General features: G+C 31.4%; 1 protein-coding gene across 8 annotated transcripts in view; it reads left to right on the top strand.

The window, feature by feature from the left end:
- The window catches only part of Ca-alpha1D (Ca[2+]-channel protein alpha[[1]] subunit D), a 659,257-nt gene that overhangs the window by 422,002 nt on the left and 211,403 nt on the right, over positions 1-25,852 (top strand). For all 8 annotated transcript variants that reach the window (XR_012756106.1, XM_075363219.1, XM_075363216.1 and 5 more), the window contains exon 22: positions 7,677-7,764. Coding sequence is in view for 7 of the 8 variants with exons in the window: in XM_075363219.1 (XP_075219334.1) it covers positions 7,677-7,764 (88 nt within the window). In the remaining variant the exon portion in view is untranslated. The remainder of the gene's footprint in view (positions 1-7,676; positions 7,765-25,852) is intronic.

The following is a 25,852-nucleotide window of genomic DNA, read 5'->3' on the forward strand; positions in this document are numbered from 1 at the left end:
TGAAGTTTTTAGTTTTTAGTTTAATGAATCAACAGATGTGGCAACCATTTCTCAGTTGTGTTTTGTGGGATATGATTGCAATAGGGACAGATCAATTAAAGAAAATATGTTGTTTTGCAGATCAATACCTAGTCATGCAACAGGCCAATGTGTTTTTGATGTTTTTTATGAAGCTATTAAAAACTGCAACATAGATTTTAAAAAAAAATATATTACAGTACGTAGTGATGGTGCAAAGGCAATAACAGGAAAGAAGTGGATTTCTGAAAAAAACTAAAAGATTGACTTATAACAAGGGTGAAATGGACGTACTGCTTCCTTCATAGACATGCTCTTGCCACAAAAAATGTGCTTGTAAATCTCAAACAAATTCATTGTAAAGCTGTAAAAACGGTTAATTTTATTATAAGTCTACCATTACAGAGTAAGCTGTTTGCTAAACTATGTGATGAAATGGGCGAAAATAAAAAATCTCTTCTTTCAATACAGAAATCAGATGATTATCATTTGGGAAAGGTTATTCCAATAACCTGGTTATTGGAATTACGAGTTGAATTAATAATATTTTTCCAGGATAAACAAATGCCATTCTCAATGTTTTTACAGAATAATGAGTATATGTTGCTTTTGGTTTACTTAGCTGATGTATTTTCACATTAAACAACTTCAATGTAAATTTACAAGGACGTGATAAAAACATTTTATTAATGACAGACAAAGTTCATGCTTTTATTAAGAAGCTTATTAAGAAGAAATCTGGATTATTCGGATCATCTGGATCATTATTGGATTATTCAAAGCAAAAATTTTGATGTTTCCATTCACTTCCGGTTATACTGAAAAATTTAGATGAAGACAGTATTATTCACCACAGTTTGGATAGCATGAAGGTGCATTTGTGTGAGCTAAAAAATCATTTAGTGAAGTATTTCCCTGAAGATAAAAATGATTTCTCGAAGAGATGGGTACTGAATCCATTTAGTGAAAATGGTGTTGCATCTGCTACGTTACCGGTTGAGATTCACAACCAGCTTATTGAAATGTCTGCTGATAAAACACTACAACTACAATTCACATCTGAAGATTTAGTTATGTTTTGGTGTGCTTGTCAAAGTGAATATGGAAATTTAGTTACAGAATCATTGAAAATATTACTCCCTTTTGCCACAACTTACCTCTGTGAAAAGGGTTTTTCATCTATGGTTGCCCTAAAAACTAAATATAGGAATCGTCTTTTATCTTGAAAACAATTTACTTTTGTGTGTTTCTAACATATATTTACGTATGGAGAAACTTTTAAATGAAAAACAAACTCAACCATCTCATTAATTTATTTTCTTTACATGTGTACTTATAAATGTAAGTAAAATGTTTATTATAAATGATTTTTTTCCCATAAAATGATTTCATTATTGTTTATGTGTGAAGTTATAGGCTAATTTTGCTACTCCCCTTTCATATCATTGCGACCCCCAGGTTGAGAAATACTAGGGTAGAGAGGTAACAAGGGTTACCTCTCTACCTAGTAGAAATACTAGGGTAGAGAGCTGACTCAAACAAAACATCACATAGAATGCTGCTGCCTTTCTGTGTTGTTGAGCATATTAAAACTTCCCACATCTGAACTTCTCATAACAGAAATAATCAAGATTCAGAAAAAATAATTAATATGAATTAATTTTTAATTAATAGATCAACCGTAAGTACAGAATAATTGAAATAGGATGACTTATTTCATTACACAAACAGAAGTGCTTTCGCAACCATGATTAGTGAAAGCGCTTCTTTGTTGTTTGCAAGAAAATTTGTTGGTAGACAATAATTATGATAATTTACAAATAGAAGAAATGCTTGTAAAATCAAGTTATTTTCCTGATAAAAGTATTGATTTGGTAAATCTAACAAATATGGAACTTCATAAAGATGAACAATTATTGCAGCTAATGTGTATAAGTTTAATGTAACAAAAAATGATAAGAACGACATTATTAAGAATATTGTAGTGGATTCTAAAGTATATAAATAAAGTAAACACTAGTGATAAAAATATTTTACGGAATACCATTAGTAATAAAATTATTGATATAAAACGAAGAAGTATAAATTACAACCCCTTTATTAATAATAATAATAATAATAACAAAATAATCTACAACTGAAAAAATTAATTTATAATGATAGCATTATTTTAAAATCTGACAAAACAAATACACCACTAATCCTGTATTCTGATAAATATAAAAATTTAATGAAACAATATATAATAGATGAGTTAAAAGAGGTAAATGATCCTACTAAAAAATTTTTGAGAATTACTAAAAGTTTAACAATGGAATTTCGTAATATTTTTAATTATGAAAATAAATTAACATATCATACAAGATTGTACCCTTATGAACCAAGTGCACCTATATTAACCGGTCTACCAAAGTTATACAAACAGGGTATACCTATGCGTTCTTTAATTAATTTTAAAACCACTCCTTACATTATATCTAAAATAATAGATAAAATTCCCCGAAGTAAAATAAAGTTAGGGTACAAATGTAATATAAAAAATGGTTACGAGTTGGTAAATAAACTAAGGGTCTTAATTGTAAATGATAAAACTAGGATGGTTAGTTATATCTGTAATATGTATCCTAGTATACCCATAGAAGTAACTATTAATATATTAAAGAAAAAATTAGTATAACATCATGAAGATCCCTTATTTACTGAAAACATCATTGTTATTATAAGGAACATATGCAAACAAAATTATTTTAGTTTTGATAACAAATATTACACCCAAGCAAGTACCATACCGATGGGTTTTCCATTGTCATCCATGTTGTCTGAGATTTATGTACAGGAGTTTGAAGATAAAATAGTTTATGGGATAACACATACACATGATATTTTAATGTGGACTAGATACGTTGATGATATTTTTGTAGTCTATAATCTGGTGATAAACATTTAATAAATTTGAATAAGTTAAGCTCATACTGTAGTGATTTGAAATTGATAATAGAAAAATAAATTATTTAGATGTTGGTATTTAGTTTAGTAAAAGTAATCAATGTATAACTTCAGTATATAGGAAACTAACATCTAACAAAATCGATATACATACAGCCTCAAATTACCCGTCACATAAGATTAGTACTTATACAAATAAGGTAAATAGAGCAATTAATTATATGAAAAATATTGTAACTAAAAATGAATCAAACAAAGAATTAAATATTATAAAACAGATTGCTATATATAATGGTTATGATAGTAGGTTGGTAGATAATATTTATAATAAACAAATGGTAAAAATTAAAACTAACACAAATTTAATAGCAATAAATAACACATAAAAAATTGACAATGTTTAATTAAAATATGTATATATGATAAAATAGTCAAACGCATTGCAACGGTTTATGATAATAATAAGTTCAAACTTGCATTACCAGATAAATAACCACATAATAAAACATTTAATAAGTAATATACGTAATAATACTTCTGGTGTGTACAATTTCAGTGGTATTTATAAAATCATATGTAATGATTTTGACCATATTTATAATGGTAAGACCCACTAGAACTTTAAAAACTAGATTCATAGAACATTTTAGATGTTATAAAAAAGGTAAACTGGGTTTATTGAATGTATCAGATCATTTGATTAAAAATAAACACACAATATCAGATATTCAGACAAACTTAAAAATATTAGAAATTAAAAAATGCGATATGGATAGGATAATAACGGTTTTGACATTTTAGAAAGGTATTATATATATAAACATAAGAATACATTTAATATGATCAACCTTCAGACAGAATACAAGGATGACGGTATTGTAAAGGCTGCAGTAGATAGTACCACTATCTGTTTTGATGATAGTGGTGAGTAATTGATCTTTCAATATGTTAGAGTAAATTCAGTGAAATGGCTGGCACATGATTTTTCTTTGCTTAAGATTTTGTTTTTACTTTAAAAGTTTTAATTTCTAATTATTTAATTTTTATCTTTGTTTTAATTACACTTTTACATTTTAATTTTAACTTAATTGATTAATCTTTATAATTTTAAACAATTTTTTATATTATTTTATACTTTATGTTTTTTATCACTTGTTTTGATTATAATTTAAAAAATTTTTAATTCAAATAAAAGTTAAAAAATTTTTTTATATACGATTTTAAAGTATGATAAATGAAATTTAATAATACAATGAACTGTATCATAAACTTCTTAATGTTATACGTGTGCCGTTAATCATCAGCATGACAAGTTTATTAGATGTTATAGTTTTGTGTAAATATATTATCATATAGTAAAACTCTGAAACAAGGACAAACACAAGCTTTGTTTATGTCTATTCATAGTGAATTGTACTGCATTGAGAAGTGAAATTTCAATTGATTTAAAAATGTTGCAATTACTTTTTAGGTGTTTACGATCACGTTGTTACGATTAGTTGTTTTTCAATTTGAAATATTCACAGTATTTCAGTTTTAACGGCTACACTACTTTCACCATACTTCATTCATAAGTTAAATCGAAAATAGATAAAGAATCATAATATAAATGAAATTCAAGCTCATGTGGAGAAATATTTTGAAAAAAGTCTTAAACAGTAGTTAAGATTAGTTACTTAGTAATTATGATTATTTTATTAACAATTTGCACATTTTTAACATTATCTTAATAGCAATATTGATAATAAACTGAAGACACTGTTATATATTATGTTGTAATTTCAATTACAAATAAAAAATACATATGCAAATTTTAAAACAAGAAAATGTATTTTTTCAAATCTGAAATCTTTCAGTATCTGCAGCATGTTACCCTTGTGTTATTCTGATTTTGAGAAGGTTTATTGTACATACTGAAACGGTGTGTATGGATTTTTGACCATTTTATTGTAGATAAATTTAACTATATTGTATTTTTTTTCATATTTTACTTGTTATTTTAAACCTATTGTATTTTCTTCATTATATGAAACTTGATCATTGAAATAATGTGTAATGACTTAATAACATGTTCATTCAGTATTTTAGTATAATTTGACATCAAATTTAGAATAGACAGGCTTGAAGGTATAACTTGAAGAAATTTTTGCACTAATTCCTTATCTACTGGAGGAATTTTGATTGCTGCAATGCAATAACTTTTTTCTTGCCTGCAAACAGATCTGCATTATCAACTCTACTATAGCAGTTTTGTTTATTCATTACATTTCTTATGTGTTTTTGAGCCATTACTATCATGCTGTTCAGTAACAGATATTGCCATTTTTTATTCATTTGCCATTATAATTGTAAATAGGTTTTATTAGCTTATTAGGCATCTGTTTTATTGGTTGTTCACAAAAAATTTGTACTTTTATTGTAATCGATCAACTTCTTTGTGATATCATCATGATTGATGTGATTTTTTGCTGTTTACATATAAATGACTAGAATTATGTGATTTTAGCAAAACCTTGATAAAAAGAGAATTTCCCTTCTGAAATTTCTTGTTGAATTGTTTATCTTTAATTTGGCTTTATTTTGTTGTGATATTGACTTAAAAATAAAAATAAATTGAACACCAAAATATTCTTTCAAAGAAATTCTTATTTAGGGATGAATATTCTGACATCAAGATTGATTTGTCAATGAAACCAACGTTTTTTTTGAGAAGTGTTTTTCCTCATTATTTAGTCTTTAATTCTACATTGCTAATACATTAATGAATTATTTTAATGTATATCACACTGCATATTCGACCTTCAATGTTTATATTAACATTTACAAGAAAAATTAGTTTTGCTTAATTGTTGCCTTCTCCTTTTCTGTTTATTGCATTCATTGATATATCTTGTTTTCAATAATATTAGCTGGGAGAAAATAAACTGAACCTTTCTCAGACTTTAATTGTGATAGATTAAGATTATTTATGGAATAGATTGTTCTATTTGCCTGATAACATGCTCATTGATTGTCAAATCCTTTATGCAACTCCTAGGTTAGAGATAGAGAAAATCCACACTAGGAGTGTTACCATTGTACTAAGGAAACAACTAAAATACAGTTCCATAATGCAAGTCAATCCAATTCCCAACTCACCTTACTGGAGAAAGCAGAAGGGATGCTTTAAAGAGAAAGGAAGATGATAAATCCAAACAGAGTCATTAGCTCAGGAGATCCGGGTGGCTGATGTAATTTTGATGAATCTGAAAAATAAGAAACCTTTAGAGATTTATTATTTAAGTACGTTTAATAAGTATTTAAATTATGATTTATAGACAATTCAAGTTTCCAGCTTAAAAATATTAGTAACATGTATTAATGTTTAATGTTTTGGTTATGGGCAGGGAGTTTTTATCATTTATGACAAGGATATGGGAATGTTGGGTTTGTGTATATTTAGAAAGTCTTGCAGGATCAGTGTTTTTGGTGGATTTTTCAATGAACCATTTTTGTGTGTCTGTTATAGTTTGGATTTGTTAATTGATGTTAATTAAGGTTTTGAATTTGTGATCAGAAATCGTGTAAATCAAACAATGTTGTTTTTGTGAATGATTAAGAACCTTATTACTTAATGAGTTACTGTTAATCGCTCGTGTTAAATTTATCGGTTAGTCCGGTCATATTAGACGCCTATCTGTTGCATAGAACAACAAACAAAATCTCACTTTCAAAATATACATAAAATCAACAATGACAAATACTTTCATTCATGACACCTCAAACCACCCGACTTTGCATAAACCATTTGCTTTTAGAAGTATGATCTACAGACTACTTGACACACCATTTCACTTGACTGCGTAGACCTCAACTTTTCAAATACTTCACACACACAAATGTTTTTAATGAAACTCCTATTGACACATCCCTACACAGAATAAAAATAAAAAGAAAGGTAAACAAATCAAATAATACATCTCATTAACAATCAGAAATAAAGACTCTGAGAAAGTAGCTCATAGATTTAAAAAGTGAGGTACGAATGTTGCCTTTAGAACAAGAAACAATACAGACCCTTACACATGGACACTATCATCGAACTGACTTAGTACCCCTATTAACTAATCTGTTCTGACTTCAGAATTTTCTGAATTGATCAGATAGAATGCGGTCTCAAACAAAGATTCAACACTTATTAGCCTTTTGTAGCAACATAGTCAACATTTTCTAGCCATCTTACAGACACTAATCTTACAACATTGACAATCTTGATATTCTAGCACACACATAAAGCACCAGATCTTAATACACTTAAACATTAAGAAATATATAAACATATAAAGACATAATAAATCAGTATACAAGATTTACATCCATTTCATTAGAATATAGAATTAGTCTGCCTAATTAAAAAAGCCACCAGCAGTAACATCTGTTGATGCCGGTGTGAGAATAGCAGTCACTGAGGTTTGTCATGAAGATGAATGAAAAGATTTTGAAGTAAGTTTTTTAATTTTTTTTTTGTTGCAAAAGTTCACATTTTTAATTTAGTGTCATTGTTAACCATTATAGACAAAAAATAATACCAAATTTTAATACAATTAATTAACCTTTTGTCAGGTATTTGGAACTTAACCTCTGTTAAAGGTCTTTATTAAGAAAAATGAATTTATTGTAACTTTACTAAACATTAATGTTATATGTAATTAACTATACTTTCTATATTTCAGATCTGGTGCTATAAATGTAGTAAAAATTCTTAGGGTGTGCAGAGTTTTGAGGCCTCTCAGAGCTATTAATAGAGCCAAAGGTCTTAAGGTAAGCAGATATGATATGTGCTCATTCTTTATGATAAGTGATGTAATAGATTTTAAAATGATAGAGTTTTATTTATTAGTATGACAGAATCATTCAATCTTTTATCTTAAAATTATTTTTATGTCATGCAATATTAATTTTTTTTAATATAAGTGCTTTTTAATTTAATCTTTAACTGTGAACAAAATTATTATTCTGTCTTATTGAAATTTTTTTATGAAGAGAATCGGTTGGCTTTTTCAGTTCTGTCAAAGAACTACCAGCGTTTTACTGCTGGAAAAATTGTTGTAAGTCTCAAATGTACACCAATAAAAATAATCATATGTTGGCAAAGAATTACTGACTGTCAGTTGGTTTTGTAATAGGAAGCATCTGGTTCAGTAATTTAGATATGCAGTTTTATGTGTTTTAATTTATCTTTTAAAGTCCATGAGGAAAATCATAATTGTTTTTGTGTTATATTTTTGTTAATTGAACTGATGAAATGGGGGCATATTAGTACAATTTTTAGTATTATAAAACTACTTTTATTGTAGATACTCATTACTGAAACTAACAATAATTTTTAACAGGTTGAATGCCATGACATAATTTAAAAATTTTATGTGCAAAAATTGTATTTTCTTCATATTTTTTATTTTAATTGCTATACAAATTTTTTTAATGTGTTTATTTTATTTGTTTCTTGGGATTAACATCCAGTTTTCATTTACAATCATGTAAATAGCGGAAACACAGTTACAAGGTTCATAGTGTTCAAATATTCATGTTGAAAAATAATCTTTGTTTGTGGTATTTTATTATTTGAAATATTAGTGAATCTGATTTACAAATGGAGCATTAGTTTTCCCTGTTTCAATAACATCGCATATAATACTGTGTTGTTCCTATTAATATAATTATTTTTGTGAAAGGGAAGCAGGCCCCCAAGGAAATTCAGCTATAAAAGACTTAATGTTCTTAAAAATTATCTGTAATCTTTTTGGTTTTATTTTTTTAATGAGCGATAGAAGCTTCTCAGCCAGGTAAAAAATGTCAAAACTATAAAAAGATAGGCTCCATAGTTGCGAAAATGATTCTACTCTGAGGGCTTTATATTCTACTTTACACTGATTTCCAAACTGGGTATTCTTGATTATTGTTTAATTTTACTGTAGGCAGTGCATACAACTGTAGCTCGGAACTTTATTTTGTGTTATATATTTTTATCAATAATCAAAAACATCTTAGTAATACAATTTTGTTGACAAATAGCTACTAAATATATATACTTGCTACTTACTGCTTGATAAATAAAAAAACTAAACATATGCTTTAGAATAATGTATTTTTTCTATGTGAGCCAATGATGCTTAACTAGAATGAAGATATTGCCCCAGAGTAAAGACATTGTAAAAATTGCCTCGAAAAAATCTATGTTCAGTAATGAAAAATAGAACTTTCCTTAATCTTCCCATCCCTCTGTCAGATCAGGGTGCCTGAGAGAGATTCAGGACTAATACCGTAGACCTACGATGTCCTAGATTTATCTGAAGTAATAACTGATCTGAGAATATGAAAGGTCTGAGGTTATTAGTTATAAGATTTGTTGAATCTTTTAATTTCTTTATGAGTATCTAATCAGTATTGTTAAAACTTACCTCATTTCATGATAATTTTTTGTTTATAACTTTGTACACTGTATTTGGAATTTAATTTTAATTCCTGTGTTCAAATGTTTTACTCTGTATAAATCTTTACGGCATTTATATAATTGTCTTATCTTATGAATGTCTTGCAGTTGTTTTCAAATCTTATTATGAAGCAGCTTTTTTTTATTTATTGTGGAAACTTAAAACAGTTTCATTTATTGTAATCAAAGTTTATAAAAAAATAAAACAAATAAATATGTATTTCTTATTTAATCCAAAAGATGACTTTTATCTCATAAGAATCTGTTTTAGCATGTTTCAACTTTTAAAATGTTTAATTTTGTTAGAAGAAAACGTTTTGGTCACAGAACTCAAAGTTATAATAAAGACCTTCAATCCTAAACATCAAAAACTTTCAAAGTCTTTCAGTAACTAAAAAAACATCTTATCTTCATGAAGCATGTGCAATAAATCTGCTATGTAAAACTTGTTTACAAGTCCTCTTATATGATAAAAAAAAAGTTATTAATCCGACTAATTAATTCATTGTAATGTCTATGGATATCTATGCAAAGAACTGCCAAATATGTCCATCCATAACAAATTGAATGGAAAATATAATGTAACTTTTTTTGTTATAAATAGAATTATTAACAATTAATGTTAATTCATTTTTTTATAAATCACAAAAGTGTATTTCGGTCTCAGGTTAACTGTAATTTTTAATTAATTTCTGTATATATTTAATAAATTATTAAATAATTAATAATCTGAAAAAAAATATTGTGGTTTAAATCAAATTTAAACCTATTTTCCCTTTTTTTCTTTTCAAAATTATTTTCTTATAACATTACTATATTTAAATTATTTGTGCATCAATAAATCTTTATGAATCTTCTTTGTAGAAAATAATGGTGTTTCACCATTTTTGAGACCAAGCTTTTATCTAATACCCTGAATGAAACTTATGAAAGTGATACTTGCTGCAACAATTCACTTGGAAGAAGAACTTGTATTTGTAGACTGCCATGGCAGCCAACCTGTTAAGTGACTGTTTTTTAGTTATAATTATATCAGTATTCTTCAGCAATAAAAGTATTCTTTAATACTAATAATCTTAATTTATTCTCATAAATAGTTCATTGTTATTCATATATATTGTAATGATAAAAGAACTCTTTGTATGAAGAAAGTAGATTACTGTCTCAATTGAAATAATTTAAATATAATTCATTACATTTAAGAATTATTAGATTTTCCTCATGGAAGTTTCTCGCTTGTGTGTTGACAGTGATTTTTTGTATTTCTTACAATTTTGCAGCTCTGTTGCAGGCAAATATTTAATGTTTTTAAGAATTACAGACAAATTGATTTGTTTAAAATCTGGTAATGGGCCGACATCAATCACCAAACTGAATTGTTTTTATTGATTTGTGTATCATTATTTATAGTTTACTACGTCACAGTATTTTTTTAAAGTATGTACTTTTATAAAGCTAATACCATGTGCGGTTGGCAAGTAGGCTTTCCTAGTAATTTAAACTTTCTCTCTGTATCTCTGTCATTCTGTCTCTCTCTGAATAAATGGTTTTATGCATAAGTAACAAAATTCAGTTTTACTGTGATCTTTGGGTAAGATCCATTTATGGTTTTGCTGAGTTTGCCTAAAACTGATTTAAAAATTACTGGGTACTAATTGATCAAAGCCAATGGGCATAATCTCAAATAAGTACAGTTGCTTTTAAAGGAATGGAGCAATATTCTAGATTATTAGCCAGTGTAAAGTTTTCTCTATCTCCAACATGTCCCTTACGATAGATTAAATTGATTTAATCATAATATTTTATTCTATTCATTTGTTTGTTACATATCACAAGCAAGCAATATAGGTGATATGACACAAGACACCAGGTATTCCTATTCTGAAGTATATCTGGTGTCTGATGCCAGACTTACTATGCAAAGTTAACTGTGAATATTCGTCTGTCACCTTCTTCACCAAGGTGAATATAACATTCCATGTCAGTGCACCAAGTCCACTAAAATGCAGGTGATGTTTAGCTCTGCAACTTATATTTTCAATATACTTGTATTCTTCACAGGACTGATTTTATATTAAATATAATCTTCAGAGAAAGCAGCTCTCACTGGTGCCTCTGTACATCAAGAGTTTTATGTCATGTCATATAAATGACTGGGCAGATCATGTAAAGTAATAAATTATATTGTCACGTTTTATTCAAAACAATGCATAATATACACCGTGTCTTTACATAGTTGGGGAATTTAGTTTTTTATATTTTAAAAATAATATACCAGCTTTGGGTTGTTTTATTTTTTCTGAATTAGTATAAAACACCTTTATAAACTTTTAAATGTGTAATGAAAATTTAAGCAGAAAGAATCGGTTCAAGTGCAACACACATATAAATGTACTGCAAATATCAATAGTGTGTTGCCTAATACTGCAATATGAGTTTTGGTTAAACCATGGAATTGGGTATTCAATTTTTATAACCAGCAAGGCATTTTTAGAATATTTGTAGTATAACAATAAAAAATCGTAAATAAATTTATTTTTATCCTATCATATATAAAAATAAAAAAAACCTCAGGAAAATTTAGTGAAAATGTCTAATACATTGTTTACCTTTTTTGCTGGTTGTTATAGCCATTGGATTACAAATTTTTGAAAAATGCTTTTATAAATTTTCATTTGATATATTGTTAAAAAATTATTCATGGATTATTTGAAAATTCTGTAATATAAGATTTATTAAGAATGTTGTATATTTTTTTGGAATTAAAGAACATGAATTTATGGCAAACATTTTTTTTTAAATTTACAACTATATATCGACAATGAGAAATATTTTAGATTCTGACACTTTCATTATTCTCCACTTCTTGAAGTTTTCATTTCTTTACACCCTTCACCCTTCTTATTTCTTATGGTAATGTTTTATTCTTAAAGACAATCCCACAATTACATCCTGGGCACTGATAGCTGGATTTAATTTTTTTGTTGTATAGTGAAGTAACCATACCCCTAAAGTTAATAAAAAATATGAGTTAGGATATGTGTTAAGAATATATAGTATTTTTGTTGGGGTCAGTTGGTAACAGTTTTTTATAATGTCACACACTCTGAGTAAAAGAAAGTTGTACTAAAACAGCTGACATGAGTAGTTACAGTGTCGAGGAGCAGTTAGTGACAAGTGTATGAGTTCATGAACGACAATGTACGAATTAAACAATGAAGCTAATTAGTGATATGTTCTGGCAATGCTTTAATAAGCCTCCACCACAAAAAGCAACAATGTTGGTTTGGGAAAAATATGCGTTTGAATTTGGCAATGTTAAAGGTAGGTCACGGAGTGGACAAACATTAACGCGGTAAGAAACATGTGCTGCTGCTGCAATTTCCATTGAACAATCCCCAATGAAATCAACTTGTAAACAGTCAGCTGAACTTTGTATGCCGCAGACGACAATGTAAGACCATATGAAAAAGGACTTGAAAGTTATACTATTTCATCCGATGTTCATCAATGAACTGTTAGATGCATTCGCGCTGCATCCTGACGGGCTTTATTAGAAAAATTCCCCACTGCAGTACACCATGGAAAGGTGGTTTTACTGATGAATATGCAATCTATTGCAGTTCGCGTGCCAGAAATGTGTTATTTAGGGTGAAAGAAAATCCTTATTACAGAGTTGGAAAGAAATCTACTGCACATCATGATATGGGCTGGAATGACAGCTCATCATTTGTTTGATCCTTATTTTTTGATGGGCAAGTGAATGCAAAAATTTATTTAGAGATGCTGGAGGCATAGTTAATACCACAGCTTCAAGAGAAGGACCTCATGGTATGAGTATAGTTGCAGCAGAATGGAGCAGCTGCACATTTTGCCCTATCAGTCTGCATGTTTCTGAATGAAAAATTTCTAGGAAATTGGATTGGCCACAGTATTCCAGCATCACCAACTCTATTATCATAGCTACCATGAAGTTCTGATCTCACCGCACCAGACAATTCATTATGGGGAATCATCAAGGCACATGTGTCTGCACATCACTATACCACAAATGAAAAATTGTGTGATGCTGTGAGGGATGCCTTCCGTCATTATAGTAACATCAGAAATGTTCTGTCAAATGTCATAGAGCATGTGGCAACAACTCATTACAAATTTTTAGTTCTAACTTTAGAGGGTACGGTGACTTCCAGGCCACTCTAGAACACAAATGTCTTCTATGAGGCAGATGAGAAGAATTATGCTGAGCCCCACTGGTAAGTCTTGGAAGGAGTGTTTGCAATGTTAGCTGTTGTTCTTTCCCCTTTCACTTGTTGGACGATATTGAAATGTAAATTCATACATAAAAAACAATTCAACTATTTCATAGGGGAAGAATTTCTTGGTCGTACATGCCTGATGCCTTTGTTTCTATCTAGAAATCTGTTTTGATTGGATCTGTAATGTTCTACTGAACAAATTATATTCCACTCGTTTGCAGTTGACATAACACTAGCAGATTGTTTATTATTCTCATCTTCATTATTAATAAAATCTGTAAGCAGATATGTTCCAGGATTACCTGGTTTATTCATTCCAATATATAAAGGATCATCATCAGCAGCATCAAAGTCAGTTTAAAAATCTATTCCCTCACTCATTCAAATATTCATGAGACATTTGTAACATAAAGTAATAATACAAACTAAACAATCATAACATGTACAAAAACAGTATAAAGTAAGCACAAAAACCTATGCTAGGGAACATAACCACAACTCAACTAAAAACACATTAAAATCTACAAATAATAAATTACATATATATACATATGCAATAATCAATGAAAAATGGTAAAGCTTCAGGAACAGATAATATTACTGCTGAGGTGCTGAAAGCAGGTGACAAAAATGTTGCACTCACAACTTGTAAAACTGTACACAAGATGCCACAAAAACCAAAAGATCCCAAATTCATGGAAAACTGCTGAAGTGATACTTCTACACAAGAAAGGAACTCAAGAAGACCTGAAGAATTATTCCCCAGTAAGTCTCCTCTAAGTTATCTACAAAGTTTTCACCAAGGTAATAGCAAAAAGAATTTTATCAACACTAAATGAATCATAACCAAAGTAACAGGCAGGGTTCAGAAGCAGTTTTAGCACAATGATCACATCCAGGTTGTTTAGCAAATCATAGAGAGACAACAAGTATACATTGCTCCTATGTATGGTTTTTACTGACTATGAAAAGGCATTTGATTTGGTAACAACAGTAGCCAATAATAACTGCATTATATAACCAAAGTAAACATTATATAACACTACGTAAACTTGCTAAAAACGATATATGGAGACGCAAAAGCTACCATTTGTGTCAATGAACATAAAGTAGAGATAAATGTACAAAAAAGTGTTTGACAAGGCAATACTATATCACCCATGCTCTTCTCAGTCTACCTCGAGGATTTATTTAGAGAGCTGAAATTGGAAGAAGAGGGCATATGAATAAATGGCGCATATCTAAACCACTTGAGATTCACAGATGACATAGTTTTCTTTTCATAGGAACCAGAAGAACTACAAAGACACATACAAAAACTGCAGGTGGCTGGAAGTTTGCCAAGGAAAGAAAAATTTTTGTCTCTGGAGAAGAATTTGAACAGGTAGATCATTACATATATCTTGGCCAACAGATGTCAACTGAGGTGCTACAATCAAAGACGAATTAAGCTTGGGTGGCAAGCATTTAGGCGACTTCTTCCTTTTCAAGAACAAACTCCTCTTTTCCCTTAAAAAGAAAGTTTTCAATCAATGCATCCTGCCAGTCCTTGCCTATGGAAGCGAACCTTGGACATTAACGTTGAATCACTATAGAAGCTGTGGTTAGCACAAAGAAGTATGAAACAGTGTATGCTTGGAGTTACCAGACGGGATAGGTAGATCTGTAAATGGATCAGAGAACAGATGAAAGTACATGATATCATCATGAAAGTTAAAGAACTGAAATGGTGGTGGGCAGGCCATCTAGCTAGAAGAACTGATTGCAGACGGACTGAATTAGCACTTGAATGGATATACCACTAGATTTAAATGTCCACAAAAAATCCAAAGGCTCGTTGGATTGATGATATTATGAAATACATTGGAGAGAATTGGCAGAAGATTATACAAGTCTGTATTAGTTGGAAACATGTTGAAGATGCCTTCATCCTGTTGTGGATCAATAACGGCTAAAATGATGATATGAAAAATATTATCGTAATGTTAATAATGTAATCAATATTTTGATAATTCATATTATCAAAATATTATATGAAAATTTCATTTAGTCTTTCCCTTGGCATCATTCTTGGTGAATTGTAAATTAAATTAGATTAAATATAAATTTATATAGGGATACAGTCCCATTATTCCCAAATAATTCAAGATAAGTGGAGTCTAGTTTTGTTTTAAATTTTAAGCCTATATAACTTTAAATGAGACTAATAAGGTTAAAATGAGAAAAATTGGTTATTTTATAAGAACAAATTTTAATACATTGCAACAGATATTAAAAAAACATGCATAAATGATACATATATTTATATGTTTGTTTCTTTTTTGTCACTTAAAGTAGTTGTATTTTGTGTCCTGTAGGAATTCAGAAAAAATAAAACGCTATTAAAACAGCTACAAAAAATCTGATCTGCTTTTGTAAAGCGATGTAATATATTAATAAAAAGAAACCTAACTGGACTGTTTTGGTAACTGTTAGAAAGTTAGAAACTGACATCTGTATTCAAATAACAAAACCCAACTTCAGATGGGTTTATTTATAATTACAAAAATTCAATTTGATTCTTTTCATTTACTTTTTATTTAAATTTCAACTGCTCCGGTTATTAATGTTAAAATGTCAACAGACACCTAGTATATTAATTAAGCAGAGGCAATTGGCATTTTACATTACTTCACCACCTTTTGATTTCCAGATGTTAAAGGAAGAGTTGTAGATCCATAATTATATCTGATTAGGAAACTGTAATTATACCATATAATTAGTGGTCTCATCTACAGTAATGCTTGCTGAAGAACAGATCAGTCTTTTTTACTTCAAGAATGTTGTTCCAGGTTTTCCAGTTTTAGTATAAGATGTAAGAAACTGTTACTCTCATCGCTCCTGATGACTTTTTGAATTTGCATAAGCAAATTTGTCATGCTAGTAATTTCTGATAATTGAAAATTCCAAAGCAGACTATGGCAAATTAAAAAAAAATATATAATGGAAGAAGCAGACCACAATCACTTAGCACATACTTCACTGCCACTGACAACAACACAATATCCATAACTATTGGCCTGATAACAGCATTACTTTAATTATTATATAGAAAGTTTTTATATGTACTATTATTTTGTAGAAACTATCATTTATATTACCTAGAAAGCTTAGTTTAAGGCAGTACATCTGCCAGATTGGTAGTTGTGCCTTAATATTTAAAAGTTTGCTGCAGTAGTGGGCAGGTTAGCGTCTGTGAAGTATTATTTCTTTTTTCCCCAGTTGTCCTCTGAACATTTTTTTTGTAGCTTCTACAGAGAGAGAGAGAGAGAGAGAGAGAGAGAGAGAGAGAGAGAGAGAGAGAGAGAGAGAGTGAAAGAGAAAGGGCGAGAGGCAGCTCTTTATTTTTGATTTTACCATTTTGTTTAAGAAATATTTTCTGACATCTCATGAACATATTCATGTTCTCCTTGTCTATTAATAATCTGTTGTGATCTCAGTGATGACTCAGTAGGCTGCATTTTTCATGTATTTTGCAGTTAAAGGAAACAAAGTATTGATTTCATTCAAATAAGTTATGCATATAGTTAAATTACTTCCTTTCAGAGAATTAACGTTTTCTTTTTTTAATGCAATGGTAGTTCATTGTTATATCTACGTTATCAGCAATTTCCCTAGTCATAATTCATTATATATATATTCGATTTTCACAATGAGCCCATCTTGCTATAGACCTAGTGAATAGTGTGTTTTTTGATATTCAATTGTTGTTATATTTGTACCTAACGTTTAGAGTTAATCTTGTTTGTTAAATTTGCTGAGTATCTATAAATCTGAATGACTACAGTGATTTTATATTTTGAGATTTACAGATTTTAATGATTTAATAGATTCTTAAATTATAAATTGTTTTTATTAAACAAATTATGAAATTAAAATAATTTTTTTGAGTATAAAATAATTTTTTTATTTTTGATATGGTTTACTTGCTTAAATCGTATACATTTTATCGGTGAGTTTGTTTTTACATATTTTATTACTATTATACACTTATATTATTATATATGAGCCAACTATTTTACGAATAGAAAATTGTATTTCCTCAACCTTAACGAAGAGCCTATATTGGAAAGAGCATATTGGAAAGTTTGAATTGCTAGTCCTGTTCACCATACATGTACAAATTGTAATTGTTCAAGTTTCCATTTTAACTGTCATCTCAGTAATTAAAATATCTAATTAATTTAACATTTTTTGCATCCATATTAAATAAAGATTACAAAAATAAATAGTAATCTAAATATCTTACAATGTAATATACAATAACTTAATAATTAAAATAATCATATTAACAATTATAAAGTAATGACCAAAACTATTTCCAACTGATTTTATTGAGTATCATTATCAATTTTAATTAATGAACTACCTAATAGTGTAATGAAACAGCCCACTGTTTGAAAGAAATGTATTTTTTTGTGCTTAGAGTATTGGTTTAAGAAGGTTGCATATTTCAATGAACAAATGGAAATTTTTTTTTATTATCAGTCTTTATGATAATTACTAATTATAATTACAGAACTCATATGAATATGATATAAGAGAAATTAAAGAGATTGGTTAAACAGTATTATAATTATAATGTAGTCTTATTAATTTGTAACATTATAATCTATATGCAAACTCATTACTCGAATACAGAATTACTTTTGAACAAGGGTCATCATCCTTTTAATTCTAGAATAAACAAAAAAATGAATTCATATTTAGTTGTGAAAGCAATAAAAAATTTGTAATTCATTGTTTTAATTTACAGTCTTAAACCAAAGTAAAAAATACTAACAGATATCTCTTTCAACTTGAAGTTAAATTAGTAAAATTCACAATCTTAATGAAAAATGTCCATTTAGTATATACAAGGGACATTCAATAATTAAAGAGACAAATTGATATAGAATAAAAACTGTGTATTTTTACAAAATGAGACTTTTACTACTTCTCAACATAATCCCCACCAATATTAATAGACTGGTCCCAACGATGGACTAGTTTTTTATACCTGATGCAAAGAAGTCTGTGTCTTGTTTGAGCTACTTTCCCACAAATTATTTGACCTCTTCGTTGTTGCTGAACTTTTTTCCATGTAATGCCAATGTCTCCTTGAGTGGACCAAACAAATGAAAATCTGAGGGAGCCAAATCTGGACTGTAGGGAGGATGTGGTAGTATCTCCCGACTCGTTTTTCCAATGGTTTCTTGGATCAGCTGGGCATTGTCGTGTAGCAATATTACTCCTTTTCTTTGAGATCCGCAACATTTTTCTCTCATTGCTGGCTTTATTTTTTTCATCAGCATGTCTGAATAGTAGACACTGTTTATCGTATGCTGATTTTCCAAATAATCACAAAAGATGACACTTTGGGCATCACAAAAGACGACAACCTTGGGCATCCCAAAAGATGCTGGGCCCTGGTCAACATGACTTTTCCCACTGATGCTTGCATTCTGAATTTCTTTCCGACAGGTGAGCTGGTGTGCTTCCATTCCATGCTTTGTCTTTTGGACTCTGGTTCAAAATGGTGAACCCAAGTTTCATCAGACATTAAAATCTTGTTTAGAAAAGGGCCAACTTCCCTTTCATAGAGTTCTTTCAAGTCTGTACACACTTTGAGTCTTGTTTCTTTGTGTTGTTGTGTTAACTCTTTCGGGACCCACCTTGCACATGTTTCGTTGTATGCTTCTTACTGATAATGTTATGAACTGTGCCAACACTTACTGCAACTGTTTTTGCTATATGTTCAATCGTAATACAATGGTCTTCACGAATAATGTCATCATTGTGGGTTTCAAGTGAAGGAGTTGACACTTCAACTGGCCGGCCAGGATGTTGCTCGTCAGTCACTGAGGTTTGACCGTTTTTGTACTGTTCTTACCCACTTATAAAAATTTCCACTGTTCATACAACTTTCACCATACTGTAAAATCATTCGAGAAAAGGTTTTAGCCGGTTTTTCACCTTCAGAAAGCAAAAAACGGATCACTGAACGTTGTTCAACTAATGTGGAAACTTCAAGTGGACACACCATCGTAAAATGCAATATTGAGGTTATAAACAAAATGATTTTTATCCATCAGCTGTTCTCAGCTCATCCCAGTGATGCCAACCTAAAGTCATGAAAGTACAAAACTCCTCCTACAAACGGTTTCATTCTTACATCAATTTCTCTCTTTAATTATTGAATATCCCCTGTATTATGTTTTGTAATGACTTTTTAATTTTTTTTCAGTTTTTGATAGTACTATAATGAACTTGTCAGTTAATATTATTTGTTTAAGACAAAATTATTTATGAAAATATGATAGCATACTTGCTGAATTAATAGACTTGCATACATCGTTTAATTAAAAAAATAATGTGTTGAGTTTGCAACATAATGGTCAGCATTCTTCTAAATAAAAAGTAAAATAACAAAACCTTAGTAAGAAACTTAAACAAAAAAATACATACAAACCAAGTAAATGATTAAACAGAAAAATAGACTGAAAAAGCAAGGATGTGGAGTAATGAGTGAAGATCAGTAAAAGTAAGATACTAGTAAATTCATTTTTTCAGCATTTGGTCATTGTAAATGTGCTACTCAAAAAAATGGATGAATGCTCAGAGGAAATATTGAAGAAACTCTTGGGAGAATCACTAAAAGAATACATGATTCTGAAGTGCAAAGTTAATTATAATAAATCTGTGAAATTACTTTTAAAAAACTTTTATGTGAGTGTCTAAATAATTCTAAATAGATTAAACAACATCTATTTCGTTCTTAGACATTATTTTGTTATCTCCATCTCTATTCAGCTGTCTTTCAACAAAAAAATAAAAGAAAAAGAAAATTGTAATTATACAACTTGTTTAAAAGTGCATGGTTCCTAAACTGTATTTTGATTTTTGGCTTTGAATATTGCTTAATAAATCAAATACCAACTTCAATTCATAATTATGTTTTAAAAAACCAGTATTGTTCATTAAAAATTTTAGCTGACTAATGTTTTATTTGTCTTCAGTCATTTGACTGGTTTGATGCAGCTCTCCAAGATTCCCTACCTAGTGGTAGTCGTTTCATTTCGGTATACCAAAATCCTACGTCCCTAACAATTTGTTTTACATATTCCAAACGTTGCCTGCCTGCACAATATTTTTTTCTACCTGTCCATCCAATATTATAGTGACTATTCCAAGATGCCTTAATATGTGGCCTATAAGTCTATCTCTTCTTTTAACTATATGTTTCCAAATGCATCTTTCTTCATCGATTTGCTGCATCACCTCTTCATTTGTCACTTTATCCACCCATCTGATTTTTAACATTCTCCTATAGCACCACATTTCAAAAATTTCTAATCTTTTCTTCTCAGGTACTCTGATCGTCCAAATTTCACTTCCATATTAAGCTACGCTACAAACATATACTTTCAAAAATGTTTTTCTGACGTTTAAATTAATTTTTGATATAAACAAATTTTATTTCTGACTGAAAGCTTGTTTTGCCTGTGCTATTTGGCATTTTATATTGCTCCTGCTTCATCTATCATTAGTAATTCTACTTCCCAAATCACAAAATTCTTCTACCTCCATAATCTTTTCTCTTCCTATTTTTACATTCAGTGGTCCATCTTCGTTATTTCTACTACATTTCATTACTTTCATTTTGCTCTTGTTTATTTTCATGCAGTAGTTCTTGCATAGGACTTCATCCATGCCGTTCATTGTTCCTTCTAAATTCTTTTTACTCTCAGGTAGAATTACTATATCATCAGTAAATCGTAGCATCTTTATCTTTTCTTTTAGTATTTAGAGAAACAGGGGGATAAGCACTTCCGTCCATACTTCGCCCAATGTTGGCAAAAACAGATAACCACTGTTGCAAGCAGCAAAACTAAAAGCACAACAACCAGCTTGGACAGCTCAAGTTTGCCAATCCTGTACTCCACAAGGAGCTCCAACACCTACCTTGTTGGCCAACATAAGGGAAAGTATAACTGGTTTTTTTTTTTTTTATTGTTGTTGCGGAGAAATATCATGTACCCCCCCCCCCCCCCCTACAAGTGGGGAAGTGATGGACTTGCACTGGTTCGCCTAGATGTTATTACTAGAGCCAATGTGTGCTCGCATCCTACCGACTAAAACTCCTATTTCATCGTTCCTCTCCACTGGGCCGGTTTTACAATTAAGTATAGCACAACCCCGGGGACGCCAAAGCAGGGAGGCTTAGGAATCCCATAGCTTAATCATCGCCATCCACCCGTGCAAGCATGGACAGATGACGACTCCACTAAAAGCTGTCCCTCATCTCCCCACTTTCCATTTCTTGACTATCTCTGATAGCTGAATAATAATCCAGGACTCCTTAAATTTTTATTTTAACTGACTGATTGTAATTTAACTAGTGGACTAGATAACACAATGACTAACTGCTGCACTCATCTTGACTTCTTCTCACTTCCACCTTGCTGGCAACCTTCATTTAGAACACTGATGCCACGCGCCGCTCACTCAGGGGTTACCGGAGTACCCCTGCTTCAACATCGCAGCCCATCCATGTAAACACGAAAGAATTGCAACTCCACGAGAGGCTACCTTTCACCCCCTCGCTTCTTTCCCATTTAAGACTCTCGTCACATACATAGCCACAGTATTAAATTCATCTATTCCCATTAACATAATTTGCATTACATTCTCCTCTTCAATCTGGCCTACCACTGCCTTACGTTCTCGACATTCATATTCCCATCTGTTACACTCAAAAAATACATGTTCTCTTGTGTCACTTTCAGTGCAGTATACACATTCTGGGATTTCTGCTCTCTTCCTCACATGGAGGTAAGCCCTGAAGAACCCGTGGCCGATCAGGAATTGGGTGAACCAGAAACTCAGCTCATCAAACCCCCTATCGAGCTACGGTCTAATCTCCTTCATTAACCTTCTAGTCCACTCGCCTTTTGTTGAGCCCCTCCATCTTTCTTGCCATTCTTCATACAGTTCTCTGTTGGCTTCCTCTTTATTCATGCCTTTGGCGATCTTAATTCAGGCTCTAGCTAACTGCTTAACGGGGGGCACCCCAGTGAGCACCTAGAGCGCCTTGGTAGACACTGAGGAGTACGCCAACACTATTCATAGGGTTATTTTTCTTTGTACATTCTTTAGTTGACTTCTGTTCCTATCGATATTCAGCACTTTATGCGAAGCCATCACCCCATACAGCAGCACTGAGTTTATCACATGTGTACATTCTCCTAATGGAAGCTCTGGGACCCTACGTTGTCCTCAACAACATGTTCAAGCTTCTGGTCATCTGTTCAGCTTTAGTTCTAGTTTGTTGCACATGATACCTAAACGACCGTCTTTTGTCTAGTCACATTCCAAGGTACTGAGTCTGTTGAACTGACTGGACAGGTCCTTCCGTAGTAAAAGAGGAATGACGTCTACCCTCCTTCTCATCATAGGAATCATCACCGTCTTATTTAGTGACAGATGTAGTCCTTTGGGCTCCATCCAATTAGATACTATTCTCAATACTGTGTTTGCCGCCCTTGCCACTTCTTCTGTTTCTTTTACTTTAACTACAAGGGCCAAATTATCTGTGAATGCAATTGGCTTGACTTTTTGCAGATATTCCAGGTTTAGAACCTTGTCAAATATTAGGTTACAAAGAGTGGGGCCGAGAACTGACACCTGGGATACCATGCTGGAAACTGTAAATCTGAGTTCATTATGTCCCGTTTTGTAAATTAGTTCCCTCTCCTGGAAGGATCATTGTATGATTCTTCTTATATAGTCCGGTATTTCTCGCTGTCTCAGTGTTTCAAAAACAGCTCTCCAACTCAGAGAATTAAACAAATTTTGTATTTCTATTAATATGATCACCGGAATTTTCTGCGTTCTCCATGTCCCTTTTGCCACATTGTCAACCAATCTCGTCAATTCACAAACAGCATCAACTCTACTGGTCTTGTTCGGGGAATAAGCGCACCACCTGATCACGTACTCTATTTTCATCTAGAACCGGTAAATGTCTTCCCAATTTCCCCATAACCAATTTATAACTTCTTTCCCAAGGGTCGTCTATATCATTGCAAAGGTCGCTACAGCATTTTTTCGCCTTCTTGATTGCTGCATAATAGGCTGTCCTGTCCCTTACATAGTCTTGACGACCTGCTTCACTGTTTGTAATAGAGTTTCCGATTGTCTTCGGTTGGCCCTTTGTAATTTTCTCTTTGCCGACGATGCCCTCTTTCTTAGTCTCTCTAGGTCCGGGCCCCACCAATCGGCATGGCGTCTATCTGGAACCATCACCATTGTTAAGGAAGAATGCGACAACAAACTCTACTAGTTCTACGGAGTAAGTGACGTGCGTTAATCTCTTGTATTACTTCGGCGAACTTAATGCATCCTTGTTTGGAGGCCACTATTCTCTTTAGCCTACTGAAGTATGGTTGTCATTACCTCGTAGCTGATTAGAAAGTGGTCCGACAAGCTTTCTTCTTCTAATACATGCCAATTATGGAATTATGTAGCTCCGCCGAATGTTCTTCGGAGATAAAAGTTAAGCCTAATACGGAACTCGACTCCCCTCTCCAAAACGTGAGCTCATCAGTATTTACGCATGTCAGCTCCAATGCGTTAATTTTCTCCGCCAAATACTGGCCTCTTCTGTTTCGGGCTGTTCCCGCAAATTCAGATGATTTCGCACTAAAATCCCCGGAAAGGAGTATTTTTTTACCCCTAACACTTAAAATTATTCCCCTCAGGTCTTCAAGGAATTCAGTAGTCATCATTACCCACATTTGGATAATGATACGCAGTAAAAACCACTATCTCTCCTAGGTCGGTTCACACGAGCCTGTTACCGGTTCCACTTCCACTTCCCAACCGAGGTTCTCATCGCCGGGAAACCTATTGCCGCCGCTCTAGTGTTATCCACTATCCATCCCGTATTACTTACTACCGCTATATTCGGTTCTGCAATGTCTACAATATCAATGTTTGTTTTAATGGTGATCTCCCAACAAACGTTGTGAGACCGACGGCTACGGTTAGCGTTTAATTGTAAGACCTTCATTTTGAGGTTGTACACCGCACCATCCAGTGGCCCTTTGTTCCACAAATCACACAAGCCTTGGCAATGCGCGCTCTTATGCCATTGTTTCCTACAATTAAAACAGAGGTGAGTCCTATCCCCCCCCCCCCCCCGTACAATCTGCTGACACATGGCCCGTTCTCCAGCATCGGTAACATTTTTCTTCGGCCTCCCGGATGTACGCCCTACAATGCATCCATCCTACCAGTATACAAGATTAAACTATTTTAACCGCAGCCCTGTGGCATGTCATTATTGTAGCATTCTTAGTCTTCCCATAAGCAGGTCTCACTGAAGATACCCGAAGTACCCTGCCAAATCCAACGATACCCCACTCACTATAATCCAAAACAAAAAGGTCCAAACCACTTTAAGTGCAATTTCCCAGTGACCTAGAACAAAAAGGCCCAGGAATCACATACTACTCTGTAAATGAACAAAAAGTACCAAATAAAATTAAGCAAAAATAATACAGTAACCCTATAAGGCCTTAAAAAGAAAAAGACCCGGAATCAAAAAACACTTTGTATATGAATCGAAAAATATAAAATTAAAATAAATATACCAGTCTATGTATTATTATATCATACTGATATATGATATCTATAACAATATTAAAATTAATATTGTAATGTATATTAATTAATAATGAATGTAAACAGGTCCCAAAATCTAGCGCACGTGTCTTACCAATACACTAACAATCTACTCACACAAAATAAAGTTTACACTGTCCACTGTCTCACTGATAATCAACCACCCTAATAATGCTAAACAAAACTTGACCTTATTGCTTACAGAAACAGGTAAGAAAAAACAAAAAACTTCAAAATATAAAATAATCCATCATCCAAAAATCATAAAAACCATAACACATCCACAAATCTTACCAAAAGTAAGGTTTGTGGTACTTGGATAAGTACCACACTGAGTATCCGAGAAAGAAACTAAAGAAAACCAGTCCAACAAAAATTAGATCACGGAGCACAAAAGATACAACTGTTCATTACGAAATCTCTCACTCGAACTATTAATTATTAATTTTAA

This window comes from Lycorma delicatula, chromosome 4, assembly GCF_047948215.1.
Source record: "Lycorma delicatula isolate Av1 chromosome 4, ASM4794821v1, whole genome shotgun sequence".
NCBI lineage: Eukaryota > Metazoa > Arthropoda > Insecta > Hemiptera > Fulgoridae > Lycorma > Lycorma delicatula.